The 23,720-nt window shown below is 39.3% G+C and overlaps 1 protein-coding gene across 1 annotated transcript in view; it reads left to right on the top strand.

The window, feature by feature from the left end:
- Positions 1-23,720, top strand: part of GGT7 (gamma-glutamyltransferase 7) — a 590,994-nt gene that overhangs the window by 415,918 nt on the left and 151,356 nt on the right. The window contains exon 8 of the mRNA XM_044090287.1: positions 3,863-3,950. Within this exon, the coding sequence (XP_043946222.1) occupies positions 3,863-3,950 (88 nt within the window). The remainder of the gene's footprint in view (positions 1-3,862; positions 3,951-23,720) is intronic.

Raw genomic sequence — 23,720 nt, 5'->3', positions numbered from 1 at the left:
TTTCCACAATTAAATATAACAACAAGTCTGGGGACTCACTTTTCACTAATACAGTGGGTAAAACCTGGAACCAGCTTCCAAGTGACTCTCAACTCTCTCTTCTGCACTACTTTTTAAAAAATATCTTAAAGAATATCTTAAAATACATTGGCTTTGTCCCTGCTCTAACCCTGAATAATGTCTCACTTCCTCTTATTCACCCTTTACTTCTCTACTCTACTATTCTATGATGCCTACCTGTATTAACTAGTATGCTAATCTCAAACTAGTATTTAGCGAGATTTCCTCTGTAATACTCTGTAAGAGTTTTCTCTTACTCTACAAGTGAAAAAAATACTCTATAAGAGTTTTCTCTTACTCTAAAAGTGAACTGTATATGTTTTTTTTTTTGTAAATGTATGTTCTCTGTATTGGATCTTAGCTTAAGCCTACTAAATAGACTCTACAAGTTTTTCATATGTACAATCTAAACTCTAAACAATGTACTTCTTCAACTCATGTTACTCTTGCATATATTTGTATGTTATGCCTCTGGCTGCTTGGAGCTTTTCTCCCCGGGCCTCTACTGAAAATGGACATTTATCCAGTTAGACTAGCCCGGTTAACAAATGTAAAATAAAATAAAAATAAATGATCAATGCAAGGTGCATCTTGTACATCTTTAAGCAGTCCTTTATCCATGAATATGGGATGATGTGAAATGCCTTCTATCCATGCCATACTTGGATTCCTCTTGTTTTTACAGTTCTCCATTATGACTTTTTGTATATCTTCTATCCAGAAATTCTGGGCTTCTTGCATAAGAGTAACAATACATAATTTATTTCTTCTGGTTCTTTTTTGGCTTGTCAGTTTTTGTGTTTTTTGTGGACTGCTACTTACTTCTATAACAAGCCCCCCCCCCCCCCCCCGAGCCTGCCCTAACCCCTTTGTAGGAATATTTTCATATCTTGAAGATTCTACTGTGTCCTTTTCTTCCAGTCCTGGAACCAATGCACCTACCAGGATTGGGCACTTTTTTATCCTGGGAAGCACAAGTCACGCAGCTGCCTTTCTTAACCTACTTCTGTCCATGATATATACTATACAAAATGCAGTCTATATAGCAGAGTTGTCTTGGTGAGATTTTGTAAAAACAGGGTCCACCTCATGAAGGTACTCACCAGGACTTGGGGATAAATTAAATTCCGGTTATGCTACTCTCTTTTGCTTACTGATTTTATCATCTCTCCATTTGGACCCATCTTCAGACACTCACTGCAACAGTAGATCCCCAAATAAAATAAATACCTGCCACTGTGATGATATCCTCCTGCTCCCCCTCTTATTTGTGTTTACATTTATGGGTTTTATAGAATATGTTGGCTTTGTTAGAATGTTTCTTTCTCTTTTATCCATGCTACCTTTGTAGAGTCGTTTATATGTTTTTGCTGATCTTGTATCTTTTCTGTCGATGATTATTGTTATGAATATGTTTATGCTTTTTACTTTCACACATGCTTTTTTACTACATTTCTGTTTTTTCAGTGTTTTGCACCACAGTGAAAAACTGAGTTAGTTCATATCTCTCAACTGTCCCTGATTTTGATTCACTTTTTACCTCTCTCTCTTAATCTTGTGTAAAATTGATGGCCTTTGGAGAGAAGGTGGTGAATTATACTTAAGTAAATAATGACAACAATTAGAAGTGTAGACTTCTTTTACTTAAAAAAATGTATATTAATTCACACTCTCTTATTCTATCAACATTTCAAGTTAATAGTACTAACATTTTTAAAAGTGTCCCTGATTATTTCTGGATTTGTCTCCGATTCTGAATGGATATGTCCATGATTCATTTGAAAACCATGATTTAAAGCATTCTGTAGTTTCAATATACATATCACGGCAAGAGGTTCTCTCAGTGTTGATTCTTGGCTGGGCTGTCTTCTGTCTGGAGTCAGCTTGTCTACTCTCTATTAAGGAGGGTTTTCTTTGGGTACTCCAGTGTCCTCCCAACTCCCAAACACATGAAGCTGGCTGAGTGGCAAATCTAAATTTTCCTACTTATGATTTCAATGAGGGCGGCCGCGGTGGTGCAGCAGTTAGCATTGCCACCTCACAGCAAGAGGTTCTCCGGTTCGATCCTCGGCTGGGGTGCCTTCTGTGCGGAGTCTGCATGTCCTCCCTATGGTCACGTGGATTTCCTCCAGGTGCCCCGGTTTCTTCCCACATCCCAAAGACATGCTGTAGGTGGATTGGATACTCTAAATTGGCCCTAGGCGTGTTTGTGCATGTGTGTGCCTTCTGTGGAAGGTTGGGCGCCGGGCTGGCAACTCGACACCGTAAAACTCCACTGCCAATTATGAGCAGACAGGTGATCCACTGTGGCGACCCCTAAACGGGAAAAGCCAAAAGAAGAAGAAGATGATTTCAACTTATGAGTACTAGGGAAGAAAGCCCTGGCAATCTGCATGTGTTCTGTGATTTCCTAGTAAACGTCTTGGATGGTGATGGCTCTTCATGGGGTCACTGTAGGATTAGCTCCAACTTGTGTGGACATATTGTTTACGTTGTGATGTTTGGAATGCAACACTCACAGGAAGGAAGGAGGTGACACTAGCATCTAGTACAAAGAAGGATACACATTGGCAGGAGGCAATATTTTGGGGGGGATCTACTGTTAAGGTGAATGCTTCATGCAAATATATTTTTAATAAATTAGTATGTAACTGTGTTTATTTCCATTATTGCTTTTTTAATATTTATGGAGACAAGAAAAATGTAGTAGTTATATGGAATGCAACCATCTGTTGTTTTCCACATTTTTCACAAGTATCAGTAGGTTAGAATTTGACCAGTCAAGAGCTTTCACAGAATGTCTTGTCTGCGATTTATCACTAGTCTGCTATCCAGTTTCTTTTACTTAATGTCAGATAATGTGCAGTGGATACTTCAGATGTCATCATGGGGCACAGTGATGCTTTATCAAGGTTGTGATGTATAAAATTCACCTTAAAATGAAGTTCAGTAGTGTGTGAATTGATGCAGGTGTTACACCACAAACTGCAGAGAAGAGGGATGTAGAAGCGATTCAAATCATTTGCTGAATATACCACACAAAATTAATATGAGATTAGCTGTTATTGAGGAAAAATATGTAAGCTTTGTTCAGGGTAGTAGATGAAACATGTTAAAGCAAAGCAAAACTTGTATTTGCAGGGGTTTATTCAATGTACTCAAAACATTTAGAAAAATAACTTACTGTTAATATTTCTTCCATCTGTACCAAATAATAGCTGGCCTTGTGAGGACTACAATGCCCTAGTTTCATACTTGGTAATCCAGTTATGAATGGCTGATTTGCAACACAGAGCTAAAGTGCTCAGATTTCATGACCTTGCAGGTTGCTGTGTGTATATGTCATTATTGCTTTATTGGATCATTGTACACAAGTCTTTGGGGTTGGGGGTTGGGGGTGGGGGGTGAGGTTGAGGCCTATTTAAGATATGCTCTGTAAGGTGAGGTGAGTTCAGTGTTTTACTAAACACTACAGCCCCAAATGGATTATTCTTCTCCCTAAGTACATAAACTTGATTTTTTTGTTTCACAACATGGTATTGTGTGTGCTTATAAGCCAATATACAGTGTTAAAAAGCTGAAGACAGTTATGGTTTAGTGGCATAGATTTCTGCTGTTTTGCAAGAAGGTCCTAAACTGAGTAAGGCTTTTGAATACACAGATAATGGTTGAGATTTATGAACTTGTCCCAGCTGTATAGCAAGAGAAGCTCCCATCCTTTCAAAAGGAGAAGTTAAAAATATTTTTTCATAAAAATATGATACAAGATGGTAACTTATGCACTTCTCCTTTTGTAACTCAGGTGCAGAGTAATGGCGGTGTTCTGTCAGAGGAGGACTTCACCAACTACAGCGTCCTGGTAGAAAAACCAGTTGAAGGCTTGTATCAAGGTATTTAGGCACAATTTAATATACAAGGTGTTTGTGTGTGTATTGTCTGTGTGCATGTGCTTGCATATACAGGTTTTGCGTGGTTTGGAAATATGCAATGTTTCCGTACTGGGATATTTGGAATAATGCACCAAGAAAAGAGTAGAATTTTCCTTGACTTGGACAGCTCTGATTTTTTTGTAGAGTGGCCACTTGGTGTTGTACAAAAAAGTGACTGTCCTGCTGCTACTGTGAATGTACACTGCACTCTGCATAGTTGAGTACACAGAGTACTTACACCTTGTATTATAGGAGTTGTGACTGCACTCAGGGCCTACAGCATTCTTAACGCTGTGTGTTACATGGGTAATGTGAATGTTACAGAGTTGTGGCATTAGAGAAATGGAGTAGTTGTACAGGTACCTGCATTGTTGTTAGTAAGTTTCAGAAATGATATGACCAATGTGCAATGTGTATTCTACCAAATTCAGAGCCTACCAGAGGCTATCAAATAGTTTGCACCTGTCAGTGTCGGATCATATACCCTAAGTCACATTCAAACTCCTTTTACATAAGCTCAGTATATTCCACAATATTCCCACTCTGCTATGAAAAGTACTCCTTACTAGTGAAGTTTTATACAGGTCTATGTCAGTTGTTCAAAGGACCAAATTATCAGAACCGATATGGTTAACATTTTGGTTCGTCGAACCATTCTGACTGAGATTGCAGTACGGTAGGGACTGCGAAATTTGTCCTTTCCCACTGTAATGCGATCTTGGAGTTGGTATAATTAATTAGCAGGGGGTGTAGAGGTGTCTGCAAAAATGTTATTTGCATTGTTGGCGGGTGTTGTGTGGATTTATGTCAGTTTTTCTATTAACTGCATTGTCAACCATATGGTCTTAACCATATGGATTTTAACAATGTGGTTTTTTGATAAACTGACATTGATCTATTTTTAAACACGGGATAAAATTTGTCAGTCACAACATGAAGTTATGGGAAAGAGTAGTGGAAGCTAGATTAAGAGGGGCGGTGATGACTAGTGATCAGCAGTATGGTTTCATGCCAGGAAAGAGCATTACAGATGTAATGTTTGCTCTGAGGGAGTTGATGGAGAAGTATAGAGAATGTCAGAAGGAGTTGCATTGTGTCTTTGTGGACTCAGATAAAGCATATGACAAGGGTGCCTAGAGAAGAGTTGTGGTATTGTATGAGGAAGTCAGGAGTGGCAGAGAAGTATGTAAGCATGGTACAGGATATGTATGAGGGTAGTGTGACAGTGATGAGGTCTGCAGTGGGAGTGATGGATGCATTTAAGGTGGAGGTGGGATTACATCAAGGATCAGCTCTGACCCCTTTCTTATTTGCAATGGTGATGGACAGGTTGATAGACGCGATTAGACAGGAGTCCCCGTGGACTATGATGTTTACAGATGACATTGTGATCTGTAATGAGAGTAGGGAACAGGTTGAGGAGACCCTGGAGAGGTAGAGATATGCTTTAGAGAGGAGAGGAATGAAGGTCAGCAGGACTAAGACAGAATATATGTGTGTGAATGAGAGGGTGGATAGAGGAATGATGAGAATGCAGGGAGTAAAGTTGTTGAAGGTGGATGAGTTTAAATATTTGGGCATGTCCTCCCCATGGTTGAAAGACGTGTAAATGGGCATGCCTTCGTTGAAGGTTGAACGTTGAGCTGGCACCTCGGTGTTCGTGAAACTCTACTGCCAGTCATTAGCGGACCAGAGTTCTGCTATGGTGACCCCTAACCAGGAAAAGCCGAAAGATTAACAACAACAACAACTCATCAGTTCAGAGTAATGGCGAGTGTGGAAAACAGGTGAAGAAGAGAGTACAGGCAGGATGGAGTGGATGGAGAAGAGTGTTAGGAGTGATTTGTGACAGATGTGTACCAGTAAGAGTGAAAGAGAAGGTCTACAAGAGGGTAGTGAGACCAGGTATTTTATATGGGTTGGAGACGGTGGCATTGACAAAAAGGCAGGAGTCAGAGCTGGACGTGGCAGAGTTAAAGATGTTAAGATTTGCACTGGGTGTGACGAGGATGGACAGGATTAGGAATAAGTATATCAGAGGGTCAGCTCAAGTTGGACAGTTTGGAGACAAAGCCAGAGAATTGAGATTGCATTGGTTTGGACATGTGATGAGGAGGGATGCTGGGTATATTGGGAAAAGGATGCTAAGGATGGAGCTACTCAGTAAGAGGAAAAGAGGAAGGCCTAAGATAAGTTTTATGGATGTGGTGAGAGAGGACTTGCAGGTGGTTGGTGTGATAGAGCAAGATGCAGAGGATAGGAAGAAATGGAAACGGATGATCCGCTGTGGCGACCCATAACAGGAACAGCTGAAAGAAAAAATAGATCCTTTTTTGACTATGTTAGTCCCACTTCACTAGTGAACTCTTTTCAGGAGAGACCCAAGGTGGTATTTATACCACTAGGGAAAATTTGGCCAGGGCATTGGAGAACTTCCCCTACTGTTTTCAGAGGTGTTGCTGGAAGGCAGCTTATGGGGGAGTGTTTGAATGGAGCAGAGCATGGAGTGTGTTTGTGGATCTGAAGTTATGTCATGCATTCAGTCTGAAAATGAGAGTGTGGTACTTGAAAAAGATGTGGATTATTACAAAAATTATGTGGGTAGTGGAGTACCGCATACAACAATCTCTGAATTACAACAAGGAGGTTCAAAAGATGAGATTTTGGACCATTTGATAAATGAGGTGGAACCAAGTAAGAGAGAATCAGTTTCCTGGTTGCAAATGGTTAAGAAAGTACTTCCCTATGACAAGGATGATGCATCAGTTTTGATGGTGGATTGGCAGACCTTGAGAAGAATGAGCAAGCTGATTATAGATGTGATTTTGATTTGGATAATTAGATAAAAAAGTTAACTGTTTTAGATAATAAATTGACTTATGTTGCAGCCATGGCTAAAAAGTCAATTGATAGTAGAACTATGGGCATCACTTGTGGCTATTTACTGACACCAATGGTAAAAACTGAAGTGAAAAATATAATATTGATAGGTATGACTTATGGGACAACGTGATTACAACTCTTGGGGTAAACCCTGAGGATATAAGGGTGTTGATTTATTTACACAATGAAAGCTCTTGTGAACTGACTTTTGAGACATTTGACTGTGCCAGGAAATTTATTGAAGAAAAAAAAAACAACTCCAACCATGAAACACCAACCTAGCGTAAACTCAACTTTATTTAGAGCTCAGAATTAGGAAGTCTTTGTTATACGCTGACGAAAGCACTAAATAAAGTTGTGTTCTACCGCTTGGTTGGTGTTTTGTGGTTGGAGTTGGTTTTTTCTTCAAGTTTTGTGCTGGTTCTAAGTTTGCCAAGAAATTTATTGTTGGTTTTGATGCAAAATCGTTTTGCGAGCCCTGAAACAAGTATGTAGCGAGAGGCTCGAGTAGAATGTTTAGGAGAATGATAAGACTTCAATTCAGACTTGCAAAAGTAATAGACAAAGAGATGAATACACTGTTGAAGAGCAGAATGTATATGAATTATTAAGCGATGAAGAAGGAGAAATAGATGGAAATAGAGAATGTATTGGTAAAAAGGTTAGGAGGTGAAAGATAAAATTGCAAAAAAAGATTGCAAAATAGGAAAAGGGTAAATTATCTGTTATATTACTGTATGTAGTATAATTAATGAAAAGAGAAGAATAAATACATAATTGTGGTGCAAGAAAAATGGAAATGTGATATAACAATTCTACTCGATGTAAGGTCATTGAATTCTTAGCAAAAAATAAGAGTTTGAGGTAATATGGTGAAGGGAGATGTTTTGTTACTTTGTAGAGGACTTATGTTCTGGTATTTCATTACTCATTAAAAGACTAGTTTAAATGTATTGGATATGCTTGTTGTAAAACCAGGCAGATGCATAATTTACAATTTAAAAGACAAGTGTATAAAATGGATACTTGTTGCCATATATGTACCTTCTACATGTAAAAAAGGGAGGAATTGTTTGAAGAGTTAAAGAAAATTTTTAAAGGCAAGTATCAATATTATTGTCATGAGAGATTTTAATTGTAAGTTAAGAAAAATGTCAGGGAAGATTAAGTTTGGTAATTCACAAATGGGAAAAAAAGAGTGTTTACATATAAGAGAAGACGTATTAAAACTTGAATTGATTATATTTTGTTTTTTGTATGAATGGAAAAAAGAAGGGAAGAAGCTTAAGTAGTTCATTTTACTGATCATTGTACTGTCCACTGTAACCAGCAGCACATATTTTTGGGGAGGTGTATACTTAATTCTTATTCATGGTACCCAGATGGACTTTATGCACATATTTTTGGAGAGGTGTATACTTAATTCTTGTTCATGGCACCCAGGTGGACTTTGTACACATATATTTGGGGAGGTATATATTTAATTCTTATTCATGGTACCCAGGTGCACTTCGTGCAAATACTTTTTGGGGAGGTGTATATTTAATTTTTATTCATGGTACCCAGATGGACTTTGTGCACATATTTTTGGGGAGGTCTATACTTAACTCTTATTCATGGTACCCAGTTGCTCTTCATGTACATATTTTTGGGGAGGTGTATATTTAATTTTTATTCATGGTACCTGGGTGCACTTTGTGAACATATATTTGGGGAGGTGTATATTTAATACTTATTCATGGTACCCAGGTGGATTTTGTGTACATATTTTTGGGAGGTGTATATTTAATTCTTATTCATGGTACCCAGGTGGATTTATTGATTACAGTAAAGCATTTTATAATGTCATCCATAATATATTGTTAAAGAACTTGTGTGACACTGGAATCAGTCATCACCTTATAACCTGGATACAGAGCTGGCTAAGTAACAGGTAAAATCGGTGTAGGAGGCATTCTAGATCAAGGAGTTCCACAGGGCTCTTTTGTGTGGTCAATGTTGAAGATATATGTAGGACATCTTGTTATGCCAGATGCTATCCGGTAGAAACTATAACAGCTCAAAGTGGGGCTGTAGTGTGATTCACTCAGAAGGTCATTACAAATTGCTGGTAGCACTTAACTAATTGTATCAGTGTCTCACAGGTAGCTGCTTAAAGGTAAATCTACCAACAGCAGCATGCATGATGCTGGCTGTGTGCAGTCAAGTAGCTTTAAAATTTGTCAGTGATTAATCCATGGAGAACATAATATGTGAAAGTGCAGAACTAGAAGAGATGTGAAGGCTCTAACTGAAACCAGCATGCATATGATTGTAAGCTCCCCACTGTCAGTAGCAGCACATATTTTTGAGGAAGTGATTAAGGTATTTTAATAGGAAATAAATTGAAATTTGATCTATACAAACAAGATACACACTCAGGCAAGAAATAGGATTCTAATTAGAGAAGTTATAGCAATTTAGATTACTCTTGTTTGCTTATAACAGACTTAGATGAGAGTTGATAAGTGACTTTAGGAGTCTCCGTGATGTCTTTCCATTCAAATTTACTACGGCTTGAAAGACCATCACTTAATCAACACCTAAGGAATAAGCTGTTGAAGTTATTTATGATCAAGATTAATTCAAACAAATGAAAAGAACATACTATTCTTGCTTGACCTGGTCTTTATAAATGTTGCTTTTTTAGAGGTTTTTTATTACTGTCTGACCTCAGTAAATACATTGAGATGAGACGCAAAAATCACTTTAAGGCAAGATATTTATTATTCAGAATAGAGTAACAGAAACATGACTTTACATAATCTTAAACTAGGCAAGACTAACTAACATGACGGAACTGCAGACACTAAGTAGATGGAGAAATGTATTCTGGAAAATTCCGTCCAATCATAATTCACATTCTTGATTGTAATTATTGTTATTCAGAACCTGCCAATACTGCTACATATTTTTATATTCTCATCACAGTACTATGTTCTCATGATTTCATCCATGCAGTCACTCAGACAAGGTTGCATTCATTATAGATAAGTAACAAAACAAGGTCAAACTATCATCAGGCAAAAAGTATTTAAAATTTCTTTACTTCTTAGCAAAGCAGTACTATGAGCTTTATCTAGCTTGTAATATAGAGTTGCTGTACTCATGCATTTCAGAATACAAAAGTTTCTGGTCTGAAATACAGAAATCATGTTATCAGTTGTAATTTCTAAAATAATTCTGCTAGAAAAAAATCCATTGTGAAACTTATACTTTTTGATATTTCAATATTATGCTTAACAAGCTTCTTCATGTACTTTTCCCCAATGTCTCTTTCCCCAGTTGAGTCAGATCATAAACTTGTTACCTTAACATATCAAATCTCTAAACCCACTGAATCCAATATCTCAGAATTCACGGATTATAAATCTACTAATCTCATCAAATTCTATGATGAAGTTTCAGAATTTGTTTACAGCATCATCAACCTAATGTTGCCATGGCAGGTAGCTTAACAAAGGAATTCTATGCCCACTTAGATAAATGTATAGAACTGGCAGTCCCAATCAGATGTAAATATAGTGCAAAATTTAAAAACAAACTACAGAGGTGGTCTACCAACATAAATAAACTGTACAATAAAAGAAAAAAAAACCTTAAACTACAGAGAAGATCAAAAGACCCTAATATCAGGAAAGTGACTAAAACTTGAAAAGTACTATTAGGTCTACTAAAGCAACCCATAAATGTGTGTTGCATCTGAAAAAAGTGGCACAGTCTGAGGGGAGGGTACTTTCAAGGCATAAATGGTCACAAGACTTGATTGTCTTTGTAATTCATATGATTCCTCTGAAGATTATGGTTCCGTAGTAGAGCGGTATCTAAATGAAGTAGGTTACCAGAAAATACCATTGTGGTTTCAAGTGTTCATTCTTTTAAGTTGATTTTAGATTTCTACTTTAGTGATGTGGTGTATAATTCTGAGGCAGGCTTATTGGAGTAAGTATTTATTTCTTGTCCAGCTTTGTATGTATGTATGCTTATAGCAGATTCAGATGGTAATCCATGATACAAAGTTATGTAGAAGCCTTGCCCAGGTGGTAACACATTGGCCACAACAGCCTTCATTCCCTCCTGTAGTGGTCATGATGTTAACAGTTAGAACTTACTTCCTCATTATAACCCTTCTGTAGCTGCTGCATATGAGGAGATGGCATCCTGTTTAATGGGCTGCCGAATATGGATTGGGGCTTAACTTCCAGGAAGATCATCCACAAAAGCGATGCCCAGAGAAAAGCGGGTGATCGGTGTGCTGTGTATCAAGCGAGTATATGTTGAGAATACTGAAGACATTGTAGGGTGTATGAAATGAAAAGATGCCTACAACTTACCCGACACTTTCTCTACATGACGTATGCCCACAGACAGGCACCTGTCATGGCTTTGTTGCTACAGTAGAATGTAGTCTATGCATAATACATGTGCGGACCTACTACAGTTCCATAATCACAAGTAACAGCATTCATTTACCCCTTGGCCATCAGCTTAGAAACACTAAGGCATCCAGATTTCTGTGAACATGTCTGTACTGCGCGTAAGTGCTACATGACTCATGTGAATGCAGCGCATCTGCACTCCTATACAGTTATATAGTACCCCTGCCTATTTTGCACAGCCTAAGCCAGTGTAGGACGCCCACCCAGTGTAAACTATATATTGCATTATTGCCTGGTGTATTACATTTCCCATAATATACCGCACAGCTGACGACAGTGCATATACTTACCACATGATGGGCACTGCAGTTGATGGACACTATGCCTTGCCAACTGCAACGTTTGTCCAAGCCATCATGACAGCACCTTATCTCTTCCCTGTTCCTGTGGTATCCTTTCTTATTTGTGCTTTTGTCTCCAGGGAAGTGAGTGCACCTTTAGTTCCCCCTTTCAGTCATGACCTGTTTACAAAAAGGACAGTGTAAACATAAACAGAAAGTCAATGTAACAATATTAGGCCATATTGATGGGTAACTAAAAATAATATCTTGGCTTAAAACTGTTGGCACACAATCCACACTTGATCCAGCTGTAAGAATAATGGAGAAAGAATGAGAGAAAAAGAAATTGTGTTCCCTTATGTACTACTAGAACAGAACTACATCATGGTGCTAGCACTTTTGAATACCCCTATATGTGTTACTGGAAGCAGTCACCTTCCTAAAGAGAATGTCTTAAAAAAAAGGTGGCCCTAACAACAAAGAAAAATAAACTGAACTGAGTTAAGAAAGCTTGCAGTTTAAACAAGTACAATGCATTAACCATAATTAGTCATACAGTTCTGCAAAATATCAACTAGATAATCCTTATGAAGTGCAAACAATAAATAAATAGTTGCTTTAGTTTTCTTAACCAGCTAGAAACAAAGTATACCTGAAAAACTGCGACCATCCTCTTCAGAGCAAGAAAAACAAAGGGCTACATTTAAAATATAACATTATCTGAGCAAAAAGTTGTCGAGAACAACTTCAACTATAGGGATGGACAAACTGCTTTGGCTTCTTTTCTGGGAAGGGACTGCATTGTAGGCGGTATGCAAATGCTATGGGTAGGTCATCCAGTAGCAGGCATTTTGTAATGTGGGAAGGGGCTGCATTGTAGGCATTATGTAAATGCTATGGATATGTCATCCAGTAGCAGACATTCTATTTGACTGTCTGTTGTAATGTGGGAAAGGGCTGCATTGTAGGCGGTATGTAAATGCTATAGGTATGTCATCCAGTAGCAGACATTCTGTTATTTGTCTATCTGTTGTAATATGGGAAGGGGCTGCATTGTAGTCGGTATGTAAATGCTATGGGTATGTCATCCAGTAGCAGACATTCTTTTATTTGTCTGTCTGTTGTAATGTGGGAAGGGGCTGCATTGTAGCTGGTATGTGAATGCTATGGGTATGTCATCCAGTAGCAGACATTCTGTTATTTGTCTGTCTGTTGTAATGTGGGAAGGGGCTGCATTTAGGTGGTACCTAAATGCTATGGGTATGTCATCCAGTAGCAGACATTCTTTGTTATTTGTCTATCTGTTGTAATGCTGAGTACCTTACCCAACTGTATTTATTTAATAATTTAAATACAGACAGCACATAATATGAAAGATGGTTGCTGCATTTCATAAGATTACATTTAAAAAAAGTATAAAGTGCAAAAGCTAGCATGTTGTGCAGTATAAAAAAAAATAAGACTGAAATTTAGCCCTTTCAGATGTCCTTCCATAGCAGTGTTGCAGTATTCTTTACCTAAGGGATCTCCTGACAAGGATAGTCCAATGTCTGGCCAGTATACCAAAGCCTTTAGTTCTTATAGGCATTGTACATTACATGTATGCTCCCCGCACAAGGTATAGGCCATAAAGGTGATGTACAGACATACACACTCAGAACTTCTTGGTCAGAGGTCAGAATGCCATTGCCATTCTGAATGTCCTTCTGCTGTGCTGGTTACCAAAACATGTTTTTAGATAAACGCTGTGTTGGGGGGGGTGGGGGTTGCTTCTCTTCCTCTTATTTGTTGTGGTTATTGTGCTCATGTCATCCAGAGAGGGAAAATGTCAGTGCAGGACACAGATTCATATAGAAATAAAAGGCACTAAGTAAACACACCAAGTACTTACAGTATCAAAATTCTGTTTATTCGACATGTGACTTGTTGAATAAATGGAATATTGGTACTGTAAGTTCTTGGCGTGTTTACTTAGTGGTTTTTGTTTCTATATGATTTTGGACTTTGAAACCACTAGTTTAACTGTTTCCACAACTGCTTTTTGGGATGCAGATTCCCCATAAAGATCATCACAAACCAGTGTCTCTTCTTTTTGGGTTCTTCCCATGATCATACATAGTGCTGTATCTGCCAGGTGTTTGTGCCTAAGAGCCTGTGTAGTTGTCTCTCCTCCTTGTCCAAATACCTAGAGAAACAATGTCTGTAGTTGTTGGCTCAGGGGGCTGTAACAGAATCTTCCCATCCCAAGGGCCAGCCATCTGCCAAGAAGAAAGCCAAAAAAGTTAGGTCTGATCTGGCTGCTATCCATCCTCCCCCAGACATCTCTCTCAAGGCTGGTGAAAGACCCAAGAACTGTCTGCTAGTTGCTCTGTATTCCTCTGCTCCAACCCTGTTGGAGGCCAGCATGGATTTGGCTTCTCACATGTCCTCAGAGGACATACATTTGTACCTGATGTTGAGAGGAGACCTCAGATGATTATTTCCAAAGGACTGAGGGGAATTCCTCAGATCTTAGTTCGGGAGGAGATTCCTGTGACCATTATTGAATCTTGCCAAGGATCAGACCTTCCTAGGGTGTTCTGTGTAGATGTCCCACACAAAAAAAAGAAGCAAAAAGCAATGTATATTTCCCATGTTATTAAAGACCCCAATGTGAATGGCATGATTTCAGTCAGGGTTTATTTAATGCTTTGATGCCTTGAAGTTTCCCCAAGGGTTCTCTGTGCCTGCCCCCCCCCCCCCGTCTTCCACTCCACTTAAGAGGCCCTGGGAATTGGATTCCTTGGATGAAGACCTGGCTCAGGGGAAGAATCTTTGGCTTACTGTTCCCGTATTCCTTCCTTTTTGGACTACATATCAGAGAAGGAAGATTCTAGAAGTCCAGATTCCCCCCAGAGGAGGTCTCCCTTGGGAATACCATTTCCCATATGATGGATTATTTTAAGTGGGTTGTTCTCAAGTCTTTGAGATTCAGAAAATATATTATGGCCTCCTACAGATGGGGTCTCCTAAGCCATCTGCTATTCTTCCTCTTCTGGCTGCCCTTCTGGATACTTTGCCAGCAGCGCCTGTAGCCCTTGACTCTCAGCCCCCTGCATCTAAGAAGCCAGATAGATTCAATGAAGTGCCTTAGGAGTGCAAATTTATTTCAAATGTAATTCTGCTGACCCTTCTGTCATGTCAGTCTCTTCTGATAAGTCCTCCAAGTTATTATCCTCTACCAAGCTGTTGCCTTCTGATAAGGATAGTAGGGTATGAAAAGGCTGGTCAAGAATGTTTACATTGATGCCACTTTATCCTTTAGGGCCATTAAGTGCCAGACTCATCTGACCCGATATGTTTTGGCCCTCCTTTCTCAGGTTTCTAAGCTGGCTTCTGACCTTCCTAACTCTGAGGGGAAGGCTTTGTCCCTTTCCCTGCTTGACTGTACTTCTCACATTGCCTGCCACTCAATCAAATGTAGCTATGATGCAGCTGATGCTTCTTTCAGGGCTACTGCCTTTGTTTCAGTTATAAGACATTACCTTTGGCTTTGTCTTCAAGCTTTGCCTGATAACAGTAAGGCCAAGCTTTTAGATGCTTCATTGGATAAAAAAATCTTTTTGGATCTGCTGCAGTTGAACTTTTCAAGTCTCTCCAGGACAAGGGTAAAGCCTTACAGGCATTGAAACATACTTTTGTTTCTCCTATTCCTAAATTTCAAAGGAATTATCCCTTCAAGTCTGCTTTGTTCACAGGCAATCTCAACCTCCTCCCAAGGGCAAAAAGGGTTTTAGGTGTGTGTACCTCATGCTAAGTCTACTAAGACTCCTGCTTCCAAAAAATTTCCAGGATTAGCTTGGTTGTATTTGACATTTTGCTTCCTCCTGCACTCGGCCAGCATCCCTTGTCCCTCCATCTGTTTGTTTCTCTCCTAAATTGGCTTCAGTTAACTTCAGACTCCTGGGTTTTGTTCATTATTCATCAGGGATACTTCATGGTTTGTAAATCCTTTCTTCCCTTTTCAGGCATTCCTCAACCTCCTCGTGAACAGCTCTCTCAGTTCCCAGAGGTTCTTCATTCTCTTTTGGCTCAGGACACCATTCTGGCTGCGCCCCCTGTCTAGATGGGGAAGGGATTTTATTCCAGGACGTTTCTGGTCACACAAAAGGAGAGCACTTGGAGACCAATTCTGGATCTTTCCAGGCTGAACACTTTTATTGAAATTCCTTCTTTTTGAATGATATCTCTGCAAACATTATTCCCTCTTTTTTTACCACAGGCCTTTATGGTCTCTCTGGATCTCAAGGATGTATACCTTCACATCCCCATTCATCCTCTCTTCAGGAAAGATTTACATTTCTCTGTTTATTCCTTGCATTTTCAATTCTGTGATTTGCCCTTTGGCCTCTCTACTGCCCCAAGGGTATTCACCAAATGCTTAACTTTTGTCATTGCTTTTTGCAGGGTTCAAGGAATTCAGATCTTTCCCTGTCTAGACAATCTGCTTATTCAAGCTCCTTCCCCCAACTCTCTGCTACAGGATCTCAGTTTTACTACTTCCCAGTTACAAACTTAATGTTTTGTTAACCCACCAGTAAAGAGCAAAGTTTTGCACCTGCTACAAGCAATCAAGTTCTGAATCCAGTACTCCTAGATGTAAGGCGTTACAGTGGTGCAGACAAGCTGAAACCTGGATGATATGTAGAACCACTAGGAGCTCAAAAGAAGGTAAAAAGTGCTTAATAAGAAAGGACAGTATTTCTTAACTGTAAATCTACAGGATCCCTCATAGTCAGCTTGTCATTGACAGTAATCCATAGGTTACAAACTTTGGGCACCAAATTCCAGTTTATCACTACAGTTGGTGATAATAAGTAGCAAAATTGGTGCATACAAATCCTGCAAGATGGCATGAATAGCATGGCAAATATCCTGCAAGTACTTAGTTTCACCTGATTACAAATTATCCAGTAGAGTGCATTTCAAATCTGTAGATATCTTGTTTAGGGTAGATTAAACACTTGGAGGGAGGAAAAAGATAAAACTACGGGTTGTCAGCATAATGGTGTTTTATGCTTAGCCCCCAGAATAATGTCTAACAGAGGAAGTAAATACATGCTGTAGAACAAGTGACCCATAATTGGGCACTGAGGTACACAACAATAAATCAGGTATGGAGAGGATGACTTAACCCCTAAGAATACTCTTTATGTTCAGTTGGACAGGTAAAATGTAAACCACTGCAAACTTGTACCTGTGATGGAGTAAACGTTACATCAGGATCTTGTGGTCAGCATATGTAAATGCAGATGAAAACTCAAAAAAGGATCAAAAACAAATAGAAAATGTTGGTTTCTCACCACTAGGAGATCATTAATGACCCTTTGTATGGGCCATCCTATGATATGCCTAGACCAAAAATAAAACACTGGAAAGGAGCACTAAGATTATTGTTCATCAAGTAAGAATGCAATTGTATGTGTACTACCTTAATGATTTTACCAACAAATGGAATGCTTGAGAAAATCTATATTTATATAGATCATAAAGGTCTAAACCATCCTTCCTAAGAGTGAAAGTGATCAAGGCCTCCTTCAAAGCTAATGGAAATATTCCATCTTTTTTAAGTAAAGATGCAATGATCTGGTAAAGAAGCAGACATGACATTCACAGACAAGATATCAATAGCACAGAGGAGCATGGATCTACTCCACAAATAGTTGTATGCATGCTGGAAACAAGAGTAGCAAAGTCGTTCTAATCAGGAATAAGAAACTCATACCAGTTCCAAGATAGCAGAGAGCCTGCAAAACTGTAAGCAGACCCAGCGAGTGCAGTTTACAAAATACTAATATAAGCAAGCTTCATGACCACAAATAAGCATCTATTTAAAAACTAACAGCAGATAACACACACTGAGTATTGAAGCACACAGGGTTGCATATTCTCTCCACAATCGAGAGGAGAGCAGCTGGTTAGGTTGTCACTGCATATATCTCATGAGACAGTTACATAAACTTCTTTCAGGAAAACTCCATCTATTATACAAAAATAAAGTGGTTATCTATCAGAGGACTAGAAAAATGCATCAGTGTGGAAATTTCAAGCAGGTATCCTAAGTTTATGGAGCTCAAAATAATGAGGGACAAAGTGGATTGGAATTTTATGACTTTGGATAAGAAGATACTGAGAAGCCATTAAGGCCTTATTGTAAGCCCAGGCAAGTTCATCTGGATTACAGGCACTATGGTACTTCAACAGCTAATGTAGAACAGGAGAAAAAAACTTCCCTGGAGATGAGCAAAACTCTTGCAATGTACCAGTCACTAGCAAGAGGTCCCACCAGAGGCTGGTTGTCCATGAAACAAATCAGGCAATAATCCAAGGAAATAACTGGTTCTACCACCATGTTGCTAGCTGAGACGGTATTCTGTAACACCAAGTTCATGGTATACCCAAAATGAGTGGATAGCAGAAGTAACTATCTGAGTAAATCCAAATCCCATTGTAATACAGAGGTAGTGTTTAAAAAAAAGTCACAGACTCATCAACTCTAATGTTGAAGCCAACCAAGATAAGCCAGTTAGCCAACATCAACACTGTGATGATGTGAGGCATTGCCAGCTATGCCAGAAGAAGTAAGGCAGTGGGTGTGTAACATATGCCAGCACAGCTAGCTGGAATTTAGTAAAGAATTATGTCATTTGTACCAGAAACTGATTTGTACAGATGCTTGTATTGAAAATGTATTTGTGAAGTTTGCTTATGTTGAAAATGGATCAACAGTGAGTCCTGCTGGACAGAAAAGAAATATACATGCATGTAGTAACTGATTAAATGTATGCATTGTAACTATTGAAAATAATATATTGTAACAGAGGATACTGGAAGAGAAGAGGTTAATCACAGTCCAGCTACAGCTAACTTTGAAAAATGTTCTGAAATTAAATTACTGGGTTTATGCTATAACGATGTTATCTATCACACAGTTTTGAATGAAGCCAGAGATGCAATGTTTGTAAGAAGCATTGTTTGTTAGTCTCTGTAGGAAGAGCAGAAGTGTTGAAATTTTTTATGACTTCCAGAAACTGCAACAGATTTTAGCAAGCCTTGTGTGTGTGTATTATTGACACATATGTGCTAAATCATGGCAGTTTCTAGCAATGGGGTAGCATGGGAACCAGAAGTCATATAACCAGATGTATGTGATGTCATACTGTAATCTAGGACAAAAATGATGTTTTAATACCAGATGAGAGAGAAGTGTCAGAGCAGTCTGTTTTTGTAATGTGATAAAGAAGGATCTGTCACCTACTTCATCATGCCTTGCTCTAGTAAGTAACCAGAGAATAATAATTCTTTAGATCAGTCAGGAAAATATAGTGAGATTAGTTAAGTATTGTTTTTCTGTAGCTGTGTGAACCTGTCCACCTGTGTTACTTTTAATATTTCCTGTGAATGAAACTCTGGTGTTTATTGTAAATAAATATTCCATATTTTCATGTTTTTTTTATTTATTATTAAATATATTCAAACTTTTCACTGTGCTTTAAAGAATATTTTAACCTTTGAGAGTACTCGTATCAACTTGGTGACTCTGTGGCCACTCCTGAAAGCCTTACTGCATTGGCCAAGCACTATCATTTGTATTAGTATTAATCTCATTCAGTATAATTGGGTATCCTTGCAAGAGCCTTCGAGTAGCTGGCTTTGGACTGTCTGATGGCAGTAACTACCCTATAGTCTGAGCAGAAGGGGACATAGCTAGTAAATCTGTGCCAGCCTTTCCCAGGTGTGTGTGTGTGTGTAAAGCAAATTTTAGAGTATGTATTTCAGCTGCTGGGAGCAGAGACATGAAGCGCTGGTTTCACAGAGAGAGAGTGGTGGAGGACTTGGCTTGGACACATGGCTGAGGACACAACTCTACAACTGTGCCACTAGGAGTCTTACTGGGGATGTAGAGAGAGAGAGACCAGCCCCAAGACTGTGCGTGTTCCCTGTGTGCTCTTAAGGGAAATCGTACTTGATGTAGAGGGCTGCATCCGGAAATACTGTGCGTGTCCATTTTTATTCCAAGTAAACATCCCTCCCCAGTGACAGTGGTGAAGATTAAGCCTCCTTGATTTCTGGCCCAGAGTGGGGACGTCACAAACACCAATGAGACAATGATGTCTGTGAACTGAACAAACATCCTAATGTTACCTAATAAGGGGATACTGACAGTTTGTTGATGTACTCACAACACATTCATTGGAGCTGGGAGCTCCAGGTTTGGCCTTCTTCATTTCAGTAGTTAAATATAAAATAGTACCATCACCCTGCAGCCTGAATTGCCTAAGGTTACTTGCTGTACAGCAGAGGACGCAAGCAGCATGAAAGCTATTTGAGCTGAACTTAAGCTGATGTCAGGACAAGTCTTTGTTATAAACACCAATCAGAAGAATGGACCAAATCTGATGCATTAGAGCACACTGCCTGAGCCAGAGCTTCAGTGAAGGAGGTCCCACCTACATCTCCCTGACCACTTGAGGACTCAGCAAATACATAATGCAGAAAATAATTAAATACATTCACGAAAAGTTTCAGAACATAGAAATGATCATAAAGCACTGGTACAAGTGATGAATGCAGTCACTGAGTCCCCTGATGCCAGAAATATCTAAGTCCAGAGGTATGTGCCCTAAAGAGATCGAGACCCATATGAGCAATTATAAAATTCAGAGCTGGAGAGAGAAACAAATGGCTGAAGAACAAGCAAGTGGTCTCTATTATAAAAAATATTAAAACATGACTTAGTTGCAAAAATAACACAATAGTAATTAAACAGGATATTCATTCTAGATCTGGTCCTCACTAAAATGTCAAACAGATGCACTGCCGCAACTGTCGGACACTCCTTAGTTAAATCTGACCACCAATCAGTCACCTTTGAGCTGACATTAATACCAGAACTCACAAAGTGTGAAATCAGACTAAAAAACTTCACCAAGGCAAACTATACACTCCTAGGAGAAAGTAAACATGCATTCCAAGCCCCAACCCAAGCTGGAAGTGGTAACTATGCTGAACCATACTCTAAAGCCCTGTACAATCACCTGCATAAGTGTATAAACTCAGCTGTACCAGAATTAATCAAACCTAGAGCCCCAAGTAAAAACAAGCTGCCATGATGGACATCTAGCATCAACAAGCTTTACAATAAATGCAAAAAGTTGCTGTCCAAAAAAACAAAGGCAAGGCACCAACAATGGAAAAGCACCATCCACAGCCTCAGCAGGCAAATAAGCCAACTTGTCATATCCTCTAAGGGCTCCTTTGAGAGAAATTTGGCAAGTATAGCCAAGGATAACCATAAGGCCTTTTTACAGCTACATACATAGCCTAAAAGGTAGGACCCAAGCATGTGCAGAACTATTGGCCAATGGTATCCCACACACACACACGCACTCACTGACCCCACAGAGATAGCAAACCTGCTAGTGGATAGATTGGCAAAATTTCACTCCCTTATCCCTTCCTAACTTATCACAAACCTTCCTCCAACCCTCCCACCCTATGTATCTGAAAAGCAGGTCCTCAAAGCTTTGTCCAAGCCATTAAGATGGGATGCCAACTGGCTCATAAACTGGACAAACACTATCAAAGTGGGTGACTCCACATCAACCAGCAGACCTGTTACCAGCGGGGTGCCACAGGGGTCAGTGCTGGGCCCCCTACTGTTTGGTATATACTTCTCAGAAGTTCAGGTCAAAACTATGGGGTTGTGGCTGACCAAGTCTGCAGAGGTGCAATCACTGAATCCCCAAATGATGTCAGCATATTCCAGGAGGGTCTCACACAGACTGGTGTATTAGTCACAGTCTCAAACTGAATGCAAAGAAATGAATCATCATTCCCTTCGGCACAAACAGTGTTCCTTCATACTATCAAAACAACAATACCCTAAGTACCCACAAAGTGGTAAGAGACCTGAGATCACAAGTTAATTGCAACCTTACCTTTGACCACCATGTGTCTACCATAGTAAGGAAGGCTTTCTATGTAGCACACTTGATTAGTAAAGACATTTCCTCGAGAGCAAAAGAGGTTATAACCTCTCTATACTCTGCACTAATCTGGCCCATAATTGAGTATAACGCCCCATTCGGCATGTACCATACAAAGTTCCTGCAGCAACTGGAGAGACCTCAAAGGCTTCTGACAAAGAAAGAAAGAAGATAAAGGGGCTCCAGCATGTACCTTACACAGACCGACTAAAGTCCGTGTCACTATACTCCGTGTCATATGGACTTCTTAGGAGACACTTATGCCTGGCCTACACAGCAATCCAAGACCCAAACCTTATGAACTTGCTGCATGTCAGTAAATCAAATGGAACTAGGGCTACCCATTACAGGGACCTAAATATTGCCTGCAACTTAAATAGCTGGAGGGGCACATTTTCTCCCAGTGACTGCCACATCTTTGGAATAGGCTACCAATTCATGTAAAATAGAACACCTCTGTGACACTGTTCAAGAGGAACCTGAACAAGTGAATGGGGCACCAGAAATTCTTGATGGAGATCGTGCCCACAACCCTCCTGATCTTGGGCAGTTACTATTAAATGCAATCTTGGGCACTAACTAGAATTTTCATGGTATTATATTGGGATGAAACGGCTAGGCTGAAAATGACCTCCAGGTCGATAGCCTAGTAATCTCCTATGATCAGAAAAATTGGAGCAGACCAATTAAGTCCTATGACTAGGTTTGGAACTATAACAGACTGCAGTAGCCAGCAACAAAACATACTATGATTGATGATTGACCAAATTATGGAATAAAAAATACTGTAAATGTATCAGTTGATTAGCTAAGCAAATATCACTTTAAATAAAAAAAGAAAACCAAACTAGTTATTTCCACTTCCAGCTAATAGTTATAATAAGTGGGAACCAAAATGTCCATGTAGTCTGTAAGGCTTCTATCTAATCCAATGATAGAGGCAAAAGAAAACAGATAATTATCTTTTTGTGATATTAATGTCAATCCAGAGAAGCAAGCAAGGCTCCTAAAGTCATAAAGATAAACCCAAAATCACAACATCTATAATTCATAAAAGCAGTAATGCATTAGAAAGAAAATTTAATAATGGTTGATAAAGGTAAAGTTTGTCAGGAAACTGAGAATTTTAACACTTTGATGTCTTTCTTTATCCTTGTTGCAGTATTTTTTACTCTTGGGGTATCCTGCCAAGGGTAACATAACATCCAGCCAGCATGCCAGAGCCTTTACACCTTCCCAGCATTGTACATCAGATGTATGTCCTACTTGCAAGGGGTAAGGTACATATGTGACGTACAGACGCTTAATCCTCAGAACTTCTTTGCTGCCAGTCTCTATATGCGATTCACTGATCTGGGTCTTCTACCAAGCCTGTTTCAAATAAGTGCCCTGTTGGGGTTTCTCACCTTCCTTTTTTCTCCTTGTTTGTTTTCATGTTATCCAGGAAGGAAAAATGTGAGTACAACAAGCAGATTCCCGATAAATACTATACCTTTCCTGTGCAATGTGGGATTCGCACTTCATCTAAAAAAGGCAGTATTGACTCCCCCTCAGAACCAAGTGTTTTTTGAGATGCAGCATTCAAACCATTCTAATAGTATCTTCTCTTCTGCCTCCCAAGGTCTTCACTTTGACTAATTATTTCCAGTATCATCTTTCTCTTCTACTTCTTCCTGCAAGGGAGTTTCTCTGAGTCCTAGGGTTCATGACGTCCACCATTCACATGGTTCCTTTTGCCAAACTCCACATGGAAAATTCCAGTGGTCTGTCAAGATTTTTTGGCTCCAACACTGCAACCCTCTGGAATTTCCAGTCCCGCTTTTACCCTGTCTCAAATTCAAACTCCACTGGTGGATTCAGCAGATCTCTTTAAATCCAGGTATGCCTTTCAGATTCTTCTTCCTACTCAAGAGCTGTACATGGATGTTTCCAATCAAGGCTGGTTGCTTCCTCTAACAATATGAAAATCCAGGGGCTTTGGACTCATCAATAGATGTCATACCACATCAGTTTCAAAGAGATAAGGGCTCTAATCTTAGCTGTTAAGGCTTTTCAATCTCT

This window comes from Protopterus annectens, chromosome 12.part0 (genome assembly GCF_019279795.1).
Source record: "Protopterus annectens isolate FY-2018-M chromosome 12.part0, PAN1.0, whole genome shotgun sequence".
In the NCBI taxonomy this organism is placed as follows: domain Eukaryota; kingdom Metazoa; phylum Chordata; order Ceratodontiformes; family Protopteridae; genus Protopterus; species Protopterus annectens.
The sequence above is the reverse complement of the archived record's forward strand: the minus strand, read 5'-3'. Positions and strand labels throughout refer to the sequence as shown.